At 38.7% G+C, this 20,524-nt stretch overlaps 1 protein-coding gene across 3 annotated transcripts in view; it reads right to left on the reverse strand.

Moving 5' to 3' along the window:
- HELZ (helicase with zinc finger) overlaps positions 1-20,524 on the reverse strand; it is an 85,033-nt gene that overhangs the window by 62,485 nt on the left and 2,024 nt on the right. For 2 of the 3 annotated variants that reach the window (XM_063409068.1, XM_063409066.1), the window contains exons 2-4: positions 6,077-6,304; positions 4,294-4,330; positions 877-1,001 (exon numbers count right to left, since the gene is read on the reverse strand). In XM_063409068.1, coding sequence (XP_063265138.1) covers positions 877-1,001; positions 4,294-4,330; positions 6,077-6,286 — 372 coding nt within the window. In that variant the 5' untranslated portion in view covers positions 6,287-6,304. The remainder of the gene's footprint in view (positions 1-876; positions 1,002-4,293; positions 4,331-6,076; positions 6,305-20,524) is intronic. The other variant, XM_063409069.1, reaches the window with a different exon arrangement.

The following is a 20,524-nucleotide window of genomic DNA, read 5'->3' on the forward strand; positions in this document are numbered from 1 at the left end:
AGGGAATTCAGGATACAGAGCAGACAGACAAACAGAACTCTCAAAAACAATCTACTGATTCAGTTAAGCACCAAGATACAGGAGACAGGATCCAATCTCAAGGTGAGAGGTTCTCCTGCAGGTTTCTGATGTCACACGTTCCCCTCAGTCCATGACCATGTTTCTGGGTGTATTAAAACCAGCAGTCCATGCTGATTAAACTGCCTGTTTAATCCAGATTACAGAAATTAAAAGGACATTATTCTTTAGAGACTTACATGTGTCGCTAATTTCCCCAGATAAGTAGTCACATAAAAGTCAGAAGTTACTTACATGTCTGGGGTTAAAAGCATCTTTATAAGTTTTAACAGTTCAAGGGTAAAATAGAACCTTTGAATTCAAACCTTTATCTTCATCTTGAAATGCAAAGATTTTTTTTCTTTTCCTGAAAAGCCTTTTATGATGTCTTACAACTTATAATGGGCCAGTCAGTTAAAAGTCCAATCAATATTTTTTCTGCTTTAATGGATAGAATTCCTGAAGTCCATACAAAATGGGGTCAGGTACAATTTAGAATAAGCAAGCAGAAGTTTGAGATTGGTATTATTCCTGTCAATCGCACAAATATGCAAATTTATTTTACATTCCCTGAGGATTCAGGGCCAACAATGAAAAAACTTTTCAGAATCATAACAACTCTGAAACACTGGTTATGCAACAACCTGGCATCCTGATGATATATGTGTGCCCATAGATTTATTTTTTCCACACAAATCATTTTGATTGCAACCAGCCAGTGAAGCATATGTCGGAAGTTTGTTATTAAACAGATTTCTTACAAGAAGGAAATATAAAACTGTTTTTTTAAACCACGTAGATTGCAGCAAACCCACTTACCAGTGATTCCCCCATCAGTGATTTGGAAAGAACATTAGACACAATTTGCAGCTTCCCTTTGAGATGCATGCAGCAGAGCACTGCCCGGAGAGATCCATCGCCCTTGGCCAGCCCCTCTCCCAGCACTGCAACACAAACCAGCCACCATTACCCTCAGCACTCCTCCCTTTTAAGTCAAATACACAATTTTCCTTTCCCCTTAACAAAAAAAAGTCTGAAGCTCAGGTTAAATCCGTGGCTTGTTGGATGTAAATTAAGTATCATGTGCTGTTGTCTAATATTAACTTGAAGCTTGTCTCCCACCAGCTAATAAATGTCGCACATGAGCTCAAAAAAGGTTGTCATGTTTACATGCTAAAATAGATATAAATTAAACATGGGAAGGGTAAATTCAAATATCTTGACACAGACACAAAGGACCTCCTCTCACAGAAAGGGTAAAAAAGAAATAGCAACCAACAACCTCTCAGTAACACAAACATGCTCAGGAAGATTCATTCATGCTCACAAAACACATGCCCTGGCGTTTCCAAAAATAGCCAACCTCCTCATGGGCAATTCCTGCTCCTCTAAAAGGGCTTTTATTCACTTACACAGCTAAGTGTGGCATATAGGAACGATTGTCTGAGCCCAGACATTTACAGGCTCCCTGAAACAGAAAACTTTCTGAATGTTCCCTAGCACAGGATCAGCAGCAAGCAGTGCCACACAGACACTCTGTGAACACTTCCAGCAGGGACAGGATTTATTTCACCATACAGACGTGCTCCAGACAAGCTGCAACAACACTGAATCACACGTATTACCTGTCCAGAAATGCCAGAGTGACTAAAAAGCTTAGCAAGCTAAGCGTGTCAATTGAAAAGAAGGCTGGACAGTTGTTTAAAATTAAGGAATTATAAAATAACTGTTATTGCAGGCAACATCAACATCTGTGTTTATACTGCTACTCATACAGATGCAAACAGCCCCTCTTAGTGCTGACAGGAATTTCACATTCACCACAACTTCAGGATTACATTTTAGAATAATAAATCAAAACTCCTCACTCAACAGACGTTCACTTCGTTAACAGAAATTGCATGAAAGACTCAATAAATAAACAGCCCCACAAAACACTGAAATAAAAACAACAAGGCATCTCTTCAAACTGCAATGGTAACTAAATCTGTTTTTATGAAGTGCCTCAAAGATCAGTCTGAATTCACCACTCTGATAGTACAGACTACATTGCCAAAAATAGAACTTACTTCCCAAATCAGAAGCAGAAGCACCAAAAATAGCTTTAACATGTCTGACAGTTTGCTATTTTAATCTCAGTGATTAAATCTCCAATTATTATATATCATGTCACTATCTGCATGGTATCACCAAGCTAAAACACACAGTTGCACATAAAAAGTTGCAGCACATTAACCACTCTCTCTTCTGAAAGACTGGTGGAATAATTTAACAGATTTTAAGTCATCACCATTCCCTGTAACACTGCAAGCAGCACACTATAAAGAACATGTATTTCTCCAGCTGTTTCAGAATATACTGATCATTCAGGTTCAAATAAAACCATCATAGCTGTGCAACATGTCAAGTCTTGTAAAAAGGCAGAACAGCAGCTTGAATAAAGCTTTGCCCATCATAAAAAGCCTGTGAGTATCAAGGATTGTGAGTATCAAGTAGTCCATGCTAAGGTTGTTTCTTCCCAACAATAATTCAAACATAAAACCAAAACTAAGCCCTTCTGGGATCATACATGGAAATACTCTAAATGTCATGTGCTGGGCTATAATTGATAACCACACATCATAGAGAACCACAGCCAATCATTCATTCCTTTAGTCATTAAAATATGGTGTATGTGTGTATATATATATAAACACATACACAACATTTTTATATACATACATAAATATGGCATTAGTAAGTTCAAAAATGTCTTCGGTTTTAGATCTGGAAAATAATACGTGCAGAATATGCTGGCATGAATGAAGTAAATTAACATTAATCTGGATGCTATTTCTTTGCTAACTAATATACATTTAAAGGTTGTTTTTTCTACTTAATTTTTAAAAAGAAGCCAGAGATCAACGGTCCTATTCCACCCCCTTCTCTGCCTGCCCAGTGAGAGATGACAAGCAGTTACCATGACAGTTCCTTTGAGATACTGATAACTGACACACACACCAAGAAAAAGTTCCACAGATGAAAGCCACCCCTGTCCCCTATGACAAACCCATGGATGAGAACACTGTTCATTAAAAACTGCATTCTCCCTCCCATCCCCTTTAACCAGCATTCAGCTTTCCATATGTCTCTCACTTTTATTTGCCATCATGAAAGACAACTCTGAAATTAGAATATTACATCCCTATAGCATACATCAATAAGGTAAAAGATTTTTTTTTTTAAATTTCAGACTATTTCAAGAATGGTATTGATTAAGCGACAATCAGACTCTTTTAATGTATTAAACTTTAATTTTACACCTAGGGAAAGCAACTTTATTTTCCTTAGTCAATTTTTATGGACCTTTACAAGCAGGTTGCAGAGCCTCACAAATTCTCCAAACTATGATTTGACTATCAGTGAAGACAAACACATTAAAAAAATCCCAAAACAACATAAAATCCACAAACCCAGAAAATAACAATTTAAAGATTATCATTGCTAGCATAGGAATGTCAGAAGAATAGATCACAGACTGTATAACAAAACTGTGACCTGAAAAAGTTCCTTTAACATTCAGGAGTGGTTAAAGAATTAAAACCAAAAGGTGGGATGTACCCCCTTTTTCTTTCTAAATCTAACTGATAAACTCTGCTCCAACACTTTACAAACTCAGAGAGTTCTCAGTGACTTCTGAATAATTTGCATTACAGATGAACAACAGAGCATTAGGAAAGATGGTGAATTCCTTCACAAATACCCAAACTGAACAAGGCACACGAAAGGCTCGACTTCAATGTGACAAAGGCACATTTGGAAGCTTTAGCAAATGTGCATCATCTTGATTTTCTCTGAACTAAGTCCCAAATGCAAACCAAAATATCCACCATGCCCCTGGGAAGAAAGGCGGAACAATCAGCTTTGTGTTTTTATCTTTGTGAGAATCCTGAAATCATCAACTCTCCCTACATTTGTGCACTAAAATAACAATTAGCCAAATAGCACCACTGAGCCCAAGACTTGTATTTGAGTCCTGGTACTTGAGTAAGAGGTGAAAAATAGTGAGATCTCTCTTTAAGGAAAAAAAAGGGGGGAGGGGGGAAAAAAGCAGAAAAAGTACTATAAAGCAGACACAATTTTAAATAGGGAAAAAAACATTGTTAGCAAACTACCAAATCTGGGCATCAGTTTTAAAAATTCAGACAACTGACTGCAATTCATAACACTATGTAATAAAAAAAGAAATAAGCATACCATGCCTACAGTCTTCATCTGCTTGCCCATACTTTTTCTGAAAGGTAAAACATGAAAAGTTTAAAAATAGCATTACTCCAGTTAGAATAAACAACTACATGCTTGAATTACAGGTTTTTAAAAACTTTTTAGAAACCATTACCTTGTGTTTTCTTGGGTGGAACATGTCAAGAACGTAAGTCTCATGTCAATTATAATAGAATTAATTCTAAAAATGCTGACTTTTTCTCAAATTCTCAGCACATGGACATTTTAAATAAGGAGCCTAAATGGGAAAAGGTGTGTGTGTTATATGTTTGTGGGTGGCTCACAACACCTAGGAAAAAATGTCAAACAACTTTCAAGAAGCTGTTTGATTTTTAATCTTGCACTAAAACAGTTATGTTGAAATTTTAAGCTATGCACATTATTTTATTCTGTCTTTTCAGCAGTGATTTTAAAGATTATTTTGTTTAGTAAAACAAGAAGGAAAACTTAGATTGTTTTCCTCTTTTAAGACTTTACATATGTGTATAATTCAAGTCTTTAATAGAGAAGTTTTGATCTCAAGTATTTTTCCAAAGTCCCTGCAGACTCACTGCAATAATATCACTATGATGAACATCCAGATAGGTGCCTCAGAGAATTTTTAATGAGTGATGTCAGAATTGTATTAAATAATCCAAGCACCAATCTGCACACTGGCTTACAGAAATCATTTTGAGAGGTCAAGTCTGTGGTAACACAACTTCTGTTAGAAAAACCAACCTCTCATATTTGTGAATCTCTTCCCATGAGGAGCCATAACAGAGGTAACTTCTTCATTTAAGAGGTTTCCCAATTCTTATTTTGCACACTGAATAAATAGCAATATAAATAGCAATCCAGCTATTTATTTGAAGAATGCTTAAAATCACTCCCTTAATCAGATGGGCAAGATTTGTCTTAAAGCTGCCCAGCAAAGTCTTGTGACTTGGCCAAACTTTTTCCACCTGGGATGAAACTGCTCCTACTGAACACATGGAGATTGGGAGTGGACAAAGCTGCTGTAAATCTGTAATAGCACTTCAGAGAGGTAAGAAAAGGCAGGGTGCAGGTTTATTCTTAAGCACTGAAATGTCCTTTCCTTTAAGAAACTGTAGTTCTGATGCTCTAAAGGAAGGACACAACTTTGGCAATGGGGTCACCTGTAATTCAGGGTTATGCCTCTTGCTTTGCCTTTATAAACCTTTACAAGACCCATTTTCACCTTTCCACTAAATATTTGCCAGAGTCTAAAAGTTACATCTTTCACCAGATATGCTCTAGCCTCGCCCTGGAGAGCTAGGATTAAGACTTAAAATACTAATTTTAGACCTATGGAAATAAAGCTGAAGCAGGTATGAACCAGCTACCCAGATTCTGGCATTTCTTAACTTTGTTTCTTGATTGTTTTTATTGGCGGAAACTTTAATTTCATGCTCTTAGAAGATAAGGTAATTTGGTATGTAATTCAGCATATGTACCCTAAACTCAGCTATTCTGCCTTCCTGGAATATACATATATATTTTAAATGTTTAAAGTATTTTTCCTTATTTGTGTAGAAAACTGTGATTGAGACCCAAACCAAGAGGTTCCAATCCTGAAAAATAAATGGATCAGGAAGAGCTACAAGACAGAAGCCTCATGGATGCTACAACAGCAAGAGGGATTCTGTGGGCAGAGCAACATGCCAAAAATTCTGAGTAGTATTTAAATCTTGACAATACAAGATATTTGACTTTTCTTTCCAGTTCACTAGATACTATAAAGAGTCACACTCACAAGTTGTAAAAAGGAAGCAATTCTATACAGAAGAGTCTCGATTTTGATGCGGTCGAGTTCTGCCTGGCAGGGCTCCGGGAGGTGAGCTGGGGGGTACTGGCTGAGGGAAAGGAGAGCCTCTGTGCAATGCTTCACTGCCACTTCATAATCCTGCTGCTTAAGGGATTCACATGCTTGTTCACATGCCTTCTCTGGTCTTCTGTCTGCCATGACTCAGGGACAGAAATCCTAGAGCGGGGGCAGAGGGGACGATAAAACGTTGGTTAGCTGTGGAATGGCACTGACAACTTGCCAACCAACTTCCATTCCCATCTCAAGGTGCTGTATCACATCCCCCTCGTGCTATGCCAGTCACATTTCCTAAACCAAGCTTCTCACTAGCTGATTTCTTCCCAGGCTTTCTCCATCGTTCCCAGCTCTCGGTTTCGATTCTAATTCAAGAAGGTACTTCAAGCCCACGGCTGATTTTAAGGATGTAAGTAGGGGTTTCAAATGTTAAAGTCAGCATGGATTTAAGCAGAGGCTTGTGGGTCTTCAATGGCAATACGACCTTTGCTTTGGAAGGAGCACAGCTCATCCCCTGGGTGCTGTCTCTGATTCTCCTCCAAGCACTTCTCACCTACACTGGGGAGGAGGAGATGTTTCCCCTGCGTGAAGCACAACAAGGATGGACAGGGAAGGACAGGAAAGACCAGGGGTCAACAGCAAACCAACCCCTGTCTCTTCCTTCTGCTGGTTTAGCTGCTTTTATTGCTGAGAAAGTCCAGATACCCCTGCCACACCAACAACTTTGTGCAGAACTTCTTAAATAATTTTAAAATAGATATTGGGGGGGGGACTGAGACAGTTATTACAAAAATCTATTCACAGACAGACATTATCTGCCAATAAATTAATACAAATGGTTATCCACATCTGAACCGCCAGCAGAAGAGCAAAGCACTTCTACAATCTCTGTCCACACTCTCCCTTCATTGACATATTTAAATTATGACACACATCCCTAGAGACACTGTACATTAAAGCTGACTTCACAAAAATGGGTTCTGATAACTGAAAGAGGAAAAATCTTAAGAGTTCTCATTTTTGCTTTTAGCAAGCAGCATATTGTCAATATTTGTAATTAGAGATCAACTATTACAATTGTCTCAAATAACTACTTTTAGTCCACGTTAAAAATTCACTGTTAAAAGCTGCCTTATACTTGGTATTTTCAGATTTTCAACCAAAGGTAAAATAACTTCAAGAATTTAAAGTCAAATAAATGCATTTTCCTCATATGAAAAAAAACCCCATTATCCCACTTTTCCCATTAACACATGCCTCAGACAACATTCTGAAGAAATGTAAAGTCTTTTCATATATTGTACAACATAATGTGTTGTCCTATATGTTCTCTTCTATTCTTAAGTTTCCATTCAGTATCAAAATAATTACATAAAGGAATACTGATCTTTCAAGACTTAAAACAGCTTTCCTTTTACAACAGTAATATAAAAATTTCTCATATACAACAACAAAAAAATCGCTAAAATTAAGGAACATAAGCATGAATATTTTGCAGTTATCTTGGTACAAATCTGTGATGTGTGCCTCTTTCTTAATAACAACCTTACAAAATATTACCTCATTCATCCAGGTATTTCTTTTTCTGCTAAAAATAAGTCATCATTTTCAAACAATAGGAACAGGCAAGTAGGTTTTGCATTTCCATACATATGAGTAAATTCATTCATGAGGTAATTCTATTAAAGATTCCGCTGGATCACTTAAGCACATATTTTCAATTACATAAATGTTAGGTATTCTTAAGCTGTGTATGTAATGATCTTTTCTAGATATAACTAAAAATTGCACTGGTTTCCACTGCACTACCATTTTAGGCCACTGTATTTCACAAATCTAGGATCTGCTTCCTCAGTGACACAACAGTTAATTGATGTTTTTCTCATGTACATTCTGTTTTCCTCCTAAGGGACTGAAAACAGAGGACTCCATGAACTCTGCTGTACTTTTGATTTCCTCACTTCCTGGCTGACATATAACCAAAATTCCTTTGACCAAAAGGCTGAGCAGAGCTTCTGTGTGTTTATTCCCAAAGAGCTGATTAAACACAGATCCCATCCGAAGTGACCTGGCCAGCACAGCTGACGGATTTAAAGCCCTTCTCCTCCAACAAGGCACCACGGAAAAGACAAAGATGTTCCTTATCAATTGCCTTGTGCTGACTGGTTGGAGAAATACAGAACTCATCTGTTTCAAAAGCTGGATTTTACACACACAGCAATGCCCACATGATTTCTTCAGCCAATTTGAAGACTCCAGAGCACTTCAGAGGACATAACTGACCCTGAGCAAAATACTGTGAATTAACTGGAAGCAAGAACAGTAAGGACCAAACTGTTGGATAACTGGCTAAACTGAGTCACACCAATTTATATTGATATTATATTGATATTTCAGAGTGTAAAAATTCCACTGAAATCACAGTGCACAGGACACACTGATAGGAGCCACCACAGTGTCATTTGTTTGGAAAAAAATCAAATCATAACAAACCATAATGTGGTCAACATACGGAAAATGATGCACTCAGGCTCCCAGATTTCATTTCAATCCCATCTATAGCCACACATGCAGACCAAACATGCACATTTATTAGGTATTTGTGCCATCCACTTCAGTGGATCCAATCCAAGTGCTCTAGACTTCCTTGGAGACACCTGACTTTTCCTGCTGACTTCAGAAACTTTTTTTCCTAGTTCTGCTACCCTAAATCACCAATTGAGACTTGTCAAAGTGAATTACAATCACCATTTCTTAAAATCCAGTTTGCTGAAGTACCTAACTTACCCACTTCACAATATAGTTCAGTTGGCACAGTAGTATTTGGTTGAAGACTGCACTCAACATTCAAGGTCTTTTCCAAATTTAAAGTATTCATGGAATCATTAACAGCCAAGGAGTGAAGGTACTTGGTAAAAGAAATTTATTTTCAGTTCTACAGATCTTTCAAAAAACATCTTCAAAATATTGAAGAACCCAGTAAAGAGGCATATTCCCAATACCTAAAGTCGCATATCTAAAATAGGCGGACATACCTAAGAAATTATATATATAAATATATAATCTGGCCTCATACTTTGTACCTCAAAAAACGCCTGCACTTAAGTAGAACTTATTGAACTTGCCTTTCCTTGAAAGCCAAGTACTCAGCTTATCTTCCACAAAATATTATTTCAAAGACCTGTTTAGTTCCAACTGATATAATTAAACATTGGTGGCCTTTACAACGAACCATGACTTTTTTTTTTTTCCTACAACTAATGATTTTCAGGCTCAACATTCCTAATGAGTATTCCACCTTCTTGCCAAAGGGGTTTTGTAAGCAAACATGAAAAGAGTAACTAAAATCCAATCTCCAAATAAAGCTGCAGATTTCCCCTCCAGAGCTGCAGAGGGGCTGGGAAAGACAGAAGGGACAGCTTGAGGAGGAAGAGTGATAAACAACGTGATCCACACAGTCATTTATTTCCAAGTAAACACTACGCCTGCTTGGTGCACAGGAGGCTCTGAAGAACTACTCCACAGTCTGATGAGTCCAACTTCAAATTAAAATCGATGTAGGAGGAGAGAACATCATGAACTAAAATTCCAGCGTTTCACAGCAGTTTAACTCATAACTGTGCACTTCCATGCTCCACGTCTCACTGATGTGTTTCATGGAATCAAAGGGTCCATACACTAAGATAATAACAAGTTAAGCATGTGATGGTTCCTCAAAAAATTTCAAACAGATGCTTTTTCAATTCACTGTAAAGCATCTAGCCAGATAACTCTCGCTGTACTTCATAAACAAACAGATTAGAGGGCACAATGCTGTTCCTATTAATGCTACTGGCAAAATTCCCAATGTCTGCCAAGACAGAAGGATCAGATCCAAGGTCTCGCATGCCAAGCTGACAAACAGTAGACAAGTCAGTAAATATTTGCATATTTTAACCAAACATTAACATCTCTTGTAAAGATTTATGCTAAAGCAATGATGTTCAACTTGCAGTCCTACAGTGAGACTGGTAGGGATTTACTGTCAATTGAATTTACTTCAAGAGCCACATCCTGGGAATCGCAGAGTGAAGCAAATGAATGAGACCCATTGCCATGGGGAACATGCAGGGGAAGAGCCTCTCCAGCTGCCTCCCATTACAATCCACAACCCTTCAAACTGTTCTGCTGAGGGAAATAAGCACAAAATATTCCTTGCCAAGGCCGTTCAGCCGTGTCCTCCTGCGGGAAAGGAAAGCAGGAGATGGATTTGCCCTTCCATTGCCCATTGCAGTCAAGCTGGCACAGGCTCCCAGAGAGAGCAGGGCAGGAATTGCACTCATCCTGCCCCTCTCTACACAAATGCAAGCACTCTGTTTTCACTCCTTTGGGATTCTCCAGCCCATTTCTCAGACTGGAAAGGCTGGCCACCACACTGGAGAGAAGTTTTAAATGTGTAATAAATTCAGGCAATATTCAAGAAAAGACAGCTGATTTGACAACTTCCCAGAATTCCTTTTAAGAGCAAGAAGAGACCTACTAGATTTATTTATGAGGCTGGTTGCTCAGTCTTTCCTCAGTAACTTCTGAGCTTCAAGTCAATTGGAACTGAATTTCCCAGAAGTCTGAAGGGTCTTGAAGATGCTGCAGGTTTCATGAAAAATGTGTAACAAGACAGATAACAGTCCCAGGGAAAGGTTAAGTTATAACTCAGCCTCTTATTGATACCAGGACATCAGTTACCCCATCAATTACTGCCACGTGCTGCCATTTACCATCAAGAGCTGTAGCAAAGTGTCACTCACCACTGAAAGAAAAGTCTTATTTATTTTTCTTGCCCATAACAGTCAATGCCACAGGCTGCATTCATCACTTTAACTGCTCCAGGATCCATCCAACATTCTCCAGGCTTCACTAAAGCAGAGTTTCCAAACTTTTTAGACTTCAGACGCAAGCAGTGCACATCCCATCCCTTTCTCAAAAGTTGTTACTGGTAAACTGAGATGTAAGCAATTCACGCATCAAAAATTTGTTATTTCCATCATATATCCGAGAAATATTTGGGAATTCAAAAAGTTGGTATGGCTGCAATCCCTGTGATTAATAGTTTCACTCAAAATTATCAAGAAAAAGGTGACAAGATACTTTAGTTTATACAGGTATGGAAAGATCCGGGGTTTAATCTGATTTAATATATTGAATGTGACACAATAAAAAAGTTAGCTACTGTGAACATGCCAACACTACAGTTAAAAATCATAGGCCACTGGAATTCAACTATCAAAACTCTGCAAACAAACTGCATTTGTCAGTCCACACACTAAAATAGGGAATAGTACATCTGTCCACTATTGAATTATATTACAGAGTTGCTCTGGCATCTCCTGTGATCCTATCTCAAGGCATGCCCGCATCTCTACATGTCAATTGGTTTTGTATTATTACCAAATACCACTAAAATACCTTTAGATCAGTAAAATGAAATTAAATATCCATTTATTTTCCTTACCTATTGTGGTAAAATAACCCAGTCTTTGCCTTGAGACAAAAAAAATTAAGTAAAAACCCAAACCCCATTTATTGAAGCCTCCAGGATGGAATAAAATAGAGCTGCACAAAATACAGAAATTACTTACAGAGACATACAGAAAAAAAAATGCACTTTCCCAGTGTCATGACACACACATCACAAATAATCTCAGTCTAAAAAATCATTTAATAAAATGAGAGTAGATAACGACAGTGCACTGTGCCAACGTAACAGAGAGGAAAAAGATGGTGCATCTTTCATACACAGGGTGCAAGAAAGAATTATATGAAAGGTGCTTTGGGCTTTTTTTTCTTTTAAGAAAAATGTAACAGCAGAGATCTCATGCACTCATTTATTGCAATTATGGCTGAACTCCGTAATAGCAGTTAAGGAGTTCTCAGAAATGCACTGCACACCTTACAGAACAAATACAAAAGCCTCCACCCTTGAGAGAGGACAATCTAATCAGTTTTCTGAAGTAACTGAATTACTTTAGCTAATGTTGTACAACTCCAGGCAAAATGACCCTACTTTCAATTCCAAAAATGATGTTAAATCTGAAATGGAGCATACAGAATGAGGCAGGCGCATTTCAAGGTTTTATTCTATAGCATAACAGCAGCAAGAATCCTGCTCCAAGGCCTCTGAGGAACACGATATGCCTGTTTGGGAAGGGAAAAAGGGGAAAGAAGAGGTTCATGGTGCCCCTGACCCCTAAATGCTTAGCCTGTCCTTCCCCATCCAAAAATCAGAGACAGCACCATAAATGAGGAGGGCAAGTGTTCCTTGGCACATCAATGAAGCTTTGAGTCTGATCCTGTAAACCTAAAGTACAGAATAAACACAACCACGTTTACTGAAAAAGGAACAAGAGCCTGTGGGTGCTTTATCACTCACATAAGGACAGAGGCAATTGAGATTGAGCAAATGCCTTCTGCATCTGGATCCTCTGCAGGCTTTAAACCACTTTACATACATCACAGATAGTAACAAGTCACATTTTTTTGCACGCCAGTTATGACTTCGGTACAGACTATTAAGTGATTATTAACACTTTATTACCTTTACTAATCTCTTTTATTTTCATTTTGGAAACGCAGCAGAAGGACAATCTGTGCAGCCAGCAGCAACACTCAGACATGGGCAGACTGGCTATCTTTGGCTCAAAATCTAGAAATAACTCATGGCCTCAGCACTTGCAACCACCCCATCCACCATATCCCTAAATTTTCACATCCTGCCTTTTAAAAGATCCTTTTTCACACAGCTGTCTGAAAACATCACCTGTCTTGATGAAATTAAGATAAATACCTGGCAAGTCAAAGCACTGCATCTATGTGACGTGCTGGTGCTGTCTCAAAGCCATTCACAGCCAAGAGATACAAGGTTCCTATTTAAACAAAGCAAATATATACACACATATTGTATTCATTAACTTCCCAGAACAAATACTGGGTTGTAAAGTTCGATACTCTGAGGTTGTGTGAGGACAAAAGCATCTGTACAAGCTTATGCTGGCCTCCTGTGTGCCTGCATTATTATGATATTGCCTGTAACTGTGTTAGTCTCAGAGCACATTTTCCAAGGGCTACCTGGTGAAATGAGTGCGCAGAACGGAAGCTGCTGCTTAATGGACATCCAGTGAAATAATTCAGCACAGGGTTTGAGGCCTTATTTACTGCATGCTACTCAAATCTTATTCAAAAGACAGCATTTGAATGTTTCCATTAACTTTTCAACAATGCCTACAATACTGCGACCGACCACTTGACAAGAATTAAGAAAATATCTTTATCGTTCTGACAATATTCCTGTTTTACAGAGAATTAAGATAAGAACACACAAGGCAAAAGTTTCTATAAACTTCTTATATTCACATTAAGAGATGTAGAAGTGATTTCTCCCCATTAGGCTCTGCCTGTACTGTACAGCCCTTTTACATGACCAGTGCACAGCCCCTGGTGTCTGCAGAGTGACTTGGGAGTATCCAGCATTTCTCTACATCACAACATGGGAAAATTGATTACAAATACAGAAAATGAAGTGTAGCAAAGATGGGGCTTAAGAAGGATTTGCCTTCTTCTTTTTTGCTATTCCCATATATACTCCATTTCAGAAACACTTCCTAATTTATGCAGATAGCAAAACTGTATTCCAACAAACAACTGTATTAGCATTATAAAATAAATCATATGTACCCACACTGCACAGCCTCCCTTCTATTTCTTTCGAATACTAATATTTTTCAATCTCTTTCTCCTCATTCAACCACCCCCATCTCTCCATTTATTGTACATAATTCTGCAAAAATCTGCATTTTGCACTTTCTGTTTAAATCCAGCTGCTGCTTCCTCTGTGCTGCAGGAAGGTAGAGCTGGGAGGAACGAGGAACTTGGTATCAGGAGAACAGAAAGGAAATTTTCTGTGCTCTCATTTTTATCCAAAATCACACCAGAGAGGAATGCTGGAGCCCCAGCCTTCAAATTACAGAGAAATCCTGTTTAGCTGAGGCTGAAGCATGTTCACTGCAGGGATTATCTTTTACATTGGTACTTAATGCTGATTTGACCAACACTGAGAAGATTTGCACAAGGTTGGTCACACGTACATCCTTGGCAGAAACATTATACAGCAACACATCTCAATTTCTCACAAAACAGCACTATAGGTCATTAGATTATTTCTTTTCTAATTTATCATGAACACAAGAAGATATTTTAGCCCAATTTCTAGAAAAGATGGAATTACATTGGCAGAGCCTTTCTCTCCTCAACAGTACCCACAAAGTCAAGACTATGAAAGACAGCTACCAGGGGAAATTTCAACCCAAATAATTAAAATCTGGCAAGCAATAACCAAGTGAAACGAGGAGTATGTCATAGTGAGCACCAGGTAACATAATAATAGGTGGTGCTTCTGCCCCACCTAAAGTTTTTGGCTCCTTCAGAGAAAATCTTTACGTAAACAATCTTTCATAATAACTGCTTAACAACAGGAATTTGGACTCCATATACCTCTATGTTCACACTGCTTTTTGAGAATAGAGTTTCTCACACTTACCCAAGATGAGGGCATTTTAATTGAAATATTGTCCTATGGTTACCATTTTATCCCCATAACAACATTACCAATTACTTACTTTAAAAAAAATGCATTAGAAAAGTAATTTAATCTTTGCTTCCCTTAATGAAATTTGCCAGAGAAAAACAAAGGGAAGAATCAGCACTGCACGACCAGCCAGCTCTCCATGGAGCAGCACCAACCTACAGGACTCAAACCCAAACACAGCTTACAGAACAATATCCATATTCTAAAAGCTGTTTTAAACATCATAATCCACAGCTTTCCAAACCATGCCTTACTTGTGTCAGAACCTCTCTTCTCAACACTTGAATAACAGAACACGGCCTTGTTCCTGTCTCTGCACTAGTGTTTAGTAATCATTTTGACCAAAAAATGAACACTGCTCGTCTTAAGGACTTACCCAGTCCTGAAATTCTTAATATTATTCTCCAGTGAGTCATGAGGCAGTGGCAGAAGCCCTCTCTGAGAAATGTCTGCTCTATGATATAGTCACATCTGTGTGGATGTGACTAAACATGTGTCACATCATTTTCAAAATGCCAAGCCAGTGCCAAACTGTGCTCCCATGGAATGCAAAGGGGAGTCAAAGACTCCCAAGCACCATTTCAACACATACCACTAGATTTACAAATATATTTCACAAATTTAAATGCACAAACACATCACGAAGTTTTCCAGTGCTCACTGAACCTGCCACTCAGCAGAGAGCACTTGACCATAGTTCATTTGCCAAACTCATCAATTTAATCAGTCTCAGAGACAGAAACAAAATTAGCAGCTCCTAACTCTAAGTCTCATGTTCAATTCACAGCTTCATTTAATACAGCTGTATTTGGATTTCAGGAATAAAAGTGGTTTTAAAGTAGGGAATTATTTATCACAGCATATTCCCATTTTGAAAACCCCGTGCAAACTCTTCTCCACCCCCAGCAGCTCAGCAGCTCCAAAGCTCAGTGGTTCAATCCACATTTTCTCTTCTCAACAGGACATTGTAGCAATGCTGAAAGAGTCTTCCCTCAAATGTCAAACTTTCACTTTAACACGAACTTTCTCCACTCCTGACATGACCTGACACTGCAAGGCAACACCCTCCTGGGAGCAGATCTAGCTGAAAACACAGCTTTGATCCCCAGGGCAAGTGCAGATGCTACAGGTATCTATCACAGTTTTAGAGCTGGATAAATGGGGAAAAAATAAAAGCCCCAAGTTCATTTGCTGCTTGAGATGCAAAATATGAATCACTCTTTCAATCCCTTCAAAAGGCAAAAGATTGTAAAAAATCTTTATGCTGAATATCAGGTACATTGCACAGGTCACAAACTGAGCACAGGAATCAGCCAGAACATTGTGGCACAAAACAGGAAAAAATTTCTTTCAATATACCTCAGCCTTCATTGCAGCTTTATAATGAACTTTAATTTATTATAGTAGTGAATAATTCTGTGACTGAGTTTTTTGTTACGCATTTACACAGTGCTTAGCACAAAAGGGTCCTACCGTAACAGATTTAATAACACAATCATGCCACCCACAGATCCTCCAAACACATCTTTCCCCAAACCATGCCTATTATGTAACTGTACATGGTATTTTTGTGCGCAGTTTTGAAAGTTCAAAGCAGTAACCAACCCTCCACCTCTAAAAACTGCAATCTTTGTTGTAAATAACCTCTGAAATTCATTTTTACATGATCATGCTTCGAATAGTTGGCATAATATAGCTAAGCCTAGTTTGGGGAGTTGTCTTGTAACTCTGTATTTTAATTACATTGACTTTTCTGCACATGGATAATGCTTTTATAACATCCCTGTTTCCTCTCCTCAAACACCTGACTATGGCAGTACCAACAGGTTCAATTTTTGGACTTTTTCAAGAATACAACATGGATTCCACAGTTCTCCCCTCGCAGCAAACCCTGTGAGCAACACCAGAGCGTGCATCCAGAACTCATTTCCCAACAGAACTCACCCTCCTCGCTCCTTTTGAAACGAACATTAGTGATTCAGTCACGTATCTGAAACCCCACTCAAAGAACTGCATCAGCAGGAATGAGCAATGATCCTGCTGTGGTTAACGGCAGGATCCTGACAAAACTTGGGAAGCAGAGGAGCGGAGTCTAGCCCAGCCAAACAAATATAAACAAAGCTACAGCCAAGTGGTATCAGTCAGTTCAAACGACAAAACAAATGTCCTGCACCATTCCAAATGTGTGAGTGTCTCAAGATATGGCCAGAGCACGGTTACCTCCAAACCATTCCAACAAACAACTATAATCAAAAACATCGCTGGAATAAAAGTAATAAAAACCCACAGCATTGTGTTAGCACAGATTCTGAAGTATGCAAAAAACTCGCCCCTTAACGACCTCCCCATGTAGATAATGAGAGAGATAATGAGAGAAATCCAACAAATTCTGGTTCCCAAGATGGCAGGGAGTAGATGCAGGGCAGCTATCCTGGCTGGTCCAACATTATTTGGGAATCTCAGCCAAGGGGGAATTTAATTGAGACCCATGAAGGAACATTACTTGGGAACAGAGGCCAACTGCCCATCCTGTCCTCTCAAAATTACCCCAGGATAAAATGAAATTTTCACTTCCAAAAAATAGAGATTAACTTACATTAAGTGAAAAGATACATAGGGGAGAAGTGTTATTTTACATACTGCCAAAACCACTACGCTTTTCATTTGTGGCATTCTCCATTTATGATGTCCACAAGGATTTGTTACCTTCTTGGTTTGCTGAACCACTAAACATTTTCCAGCAAATTAAACGCTCGTGCCGCATTACTAACAACCAAGATTCCCAAAACCAGCTCATGTTACAGATTTCCCTCTTGCCAGTGGGGTCTGAAGGGCTATGAAAGACCTTTTAAGCATATTTAAGCACAGTAATTTTTAGTGTTTTGATGAATACTGTATTTTTGCTATATATAACTATGGGGGGGAAAAACCCCAGACCATGAAATTCACAGACTGAAAGATCATTTCTAAGTAACACTTACCCTAACTACCATAAAACCAGCTCAGACGAGTCTGCATAGAGCTCACATTTCCATCCTTCACTTCCTGCCGCTGCAACATTCAAAATTTCACACCAAACACAAACCTGCCGTTATTTTTCTTCCACTATTTCATCATTAAGGCTCCAAGAATTGCTAGCCTTACTAGTGCTTACAAACAGCAGAAGGAAAGTTATTTCCCCAAACCACAGATAAGCCAAAGATTCAAACATTCACCTCAGACACATCACTCTTCATGCAAGAGATATTTCCCAGGACTAACAGCAATGAATGGCAAAAAAGCTCCCAGTCACATCTCCAAAACACATCTCTACAGAACATCACCCACAAAACTCCTTGCCACCAGCTCAGCAGCACTGTGTATCCACTGCTTCTTGGAAAACCTGTGCAGTTCAGAGCTACTAATTCTAAATTATCTTCCTGCTACAGTTCGAGCCTTCTAACATCTGACAAAGACTTCATGCCACTCAGAAAATCTGCTGGTTTGTACTCATTTGGAAGTAGGATGGGGCCACAGTCACCACTCAAACTTTGTAGTCACAAAATGGAACCTCTCAGTGCAGTAAAATTACATTTAAGAAGGGAAAAAGATTGAAATCTATAATTTCTTATGTGAATTTCCTGTAATAAGGCTGTAATTTGGTGTTATGGAGGACTCTGAGAAAAGACTGGATAAATAACCAGTCCATTTCTAATTTACAACAATGAATTTGCATATAAAATTATAGAGGAATATTTGGGTATTACGTTATAGCCCCATTAAGTATCCCTTAACTTCAACTGGCAGCGTAATAGAAACGCAACAGAAAAACAAATTCTCACCCATGGGTAATTACAATCTCCCTGCTTAAATTCCCAATCCCTTCTTTTCCTACAGTAATATTCACTTTTCTGTGTTTCTCAGATGTGTTGTAAACATTCGTGTGAAGAGAAAAGCTCAGTAAGCAAGACTGTTTTGGAATAAGGAACCTGAGTCACATATCAGTGTCACCATAATGAAATCCCCAGAACCTGGCCTGTTCCTGTGGAGCAGCCTCTGACCTTGCAGACTCCAAATTTCACTCTCTATGAAGTTTAGTTATTTTCTCCCACCCCAAAACATTTGGGGAAAACAAATGTTTATTCTCACAGTCAGTATCTCCAGAAGACCAAGCGTGCCTTCAGATTTTTTTTTTAATTCCATACCAATGCTGCATGCAAACTTTTGAAAAACCAGTCTCTTTTTAAACATTCTCTCTTCCTTGTTGAAAAAGAATGGCAATCACAGAAGTCTGTACTCAGGGGAGGAAGAAATCCAACATATGAAGTACCATGTCTTTAAATATATGTCATTGATACATATAAACACGAGCGCTGCCTTGCTGCCAAAGGCCACAGAACAGATAGCAAGATAAACAAGAATGAAAAAGGAAGGTCTTGTTTGTTCTGAAAATCTAACTCATAATCCTTCCATTTATGGGTAAAAAAATACATGTACCATGCAGTGAAAATGAGATTTTGCCACAGCATCTCAGCAGAAGAAGTGAGAAAGGATTCAACAGCTGCAATACGAGCAGGAGGGAGGCTTGGGATTACAAAATTTGGAATTTTCCCCCCATGATGGGCCACTGGCAGCAGAGCACAGAGAGGAACACTGGGGATCTGCTTCCTTCCAGGAAGAAGCTCCAGCAGTGCCAGCAGAACGTCAGGACAGGGCTGAGGCTGGCGGGGATTCTTGGCCTCCTGATCCCCCAGGCAGGGGAATTCCAGCTGTCCAATCACTCCATCCCTACGCCAGAGCAGTGTCACCATCCTTCCTGCTCCCACAGCTTTCCCCAGTTACTCTGGCTGTACACAGGGGATGGATTTAAATTAATTCCAAAGGCTTTTTTCATTTAGATTTCACTCCTGCTACCAGACCTGTGAGGTCCCACTGACCTCAGGAGGGGATGCCAGTGAGGTGAGAGATTCAAGGGCTTTAATAACCTGAATTGCTCCAGCAATTGTTTCTGCCATTACTAAAATGAAAACAGCAAGAATAATGTTCAGTAGCAAAAAAAAAAAGATTTATGTAGTAAATAACAAATAAAAAAACAAAAAAAAAAAAAAAAAAAAAAAAAAAAAAAAAAAAAAAAAACACTAAAAGTCAGAAAGAATATCCAGCTATAAATGCAAAGGGGATTTGACTAACAAAAATAATTGTCAACAATAGAGAAAATCTTTCCTCAGACTATTAAATGAACAGAGTTGGAAAACATCAGTAATATTACTGCCCAGCTCCTACATGGGCTCTTTCATCCCCAGGCGTCAGGACTCCTAACTTACTGACTTGTGAGATTCACTATCCCTATTTTAAATTCCTTCAAAAGGAAGCACAAACGGGTGAAGTGATTTGCATCAGGCTCCCCACATCTCTCAAACACAGGTCTCAAAGACCTGTACAGTATCCACCTGGGAATATCCCCTCTTCAAGCTTTCCAGACACTCTGACTCACATTTTTTGAGATGAGAATTTCTCTATGAAATTAGAGCAGAAGTTCTCTCCAAACCACAGCCCTTCTACAACCAGATCTACTCACACTGATCCCAAAGCCCAGGAGGAACTTCTCTGAAACCAGTGAGATTTCACAAAGGAAATGGATCCTCCATGACACAACAAGAAGTAGAACTGGGACAAATTAGAGAATAAGATGCTGTTTCCACATCTCCCTTTAAGTTTTATTTTGATGGGAACAGGCCTTGCCAAACAAGCAAACAAAAAAAAAAATCCCAGAATAGACAAAAAGC

Source organism: Prinia subflava, chromosome 12 (assembly GCF_021018805.1).
Source record: "Prinia subflava isolate CZ2003 ecotype Zambia chromosome 12, Cam_Psub_1.2, whole genome shotgun sequence".
Lineage (NCBI taxonomy): Eukaryota > Metazoa > Chordata > Aves > Passeriformes > Cisticolidae > Prinia > Prinia subflava.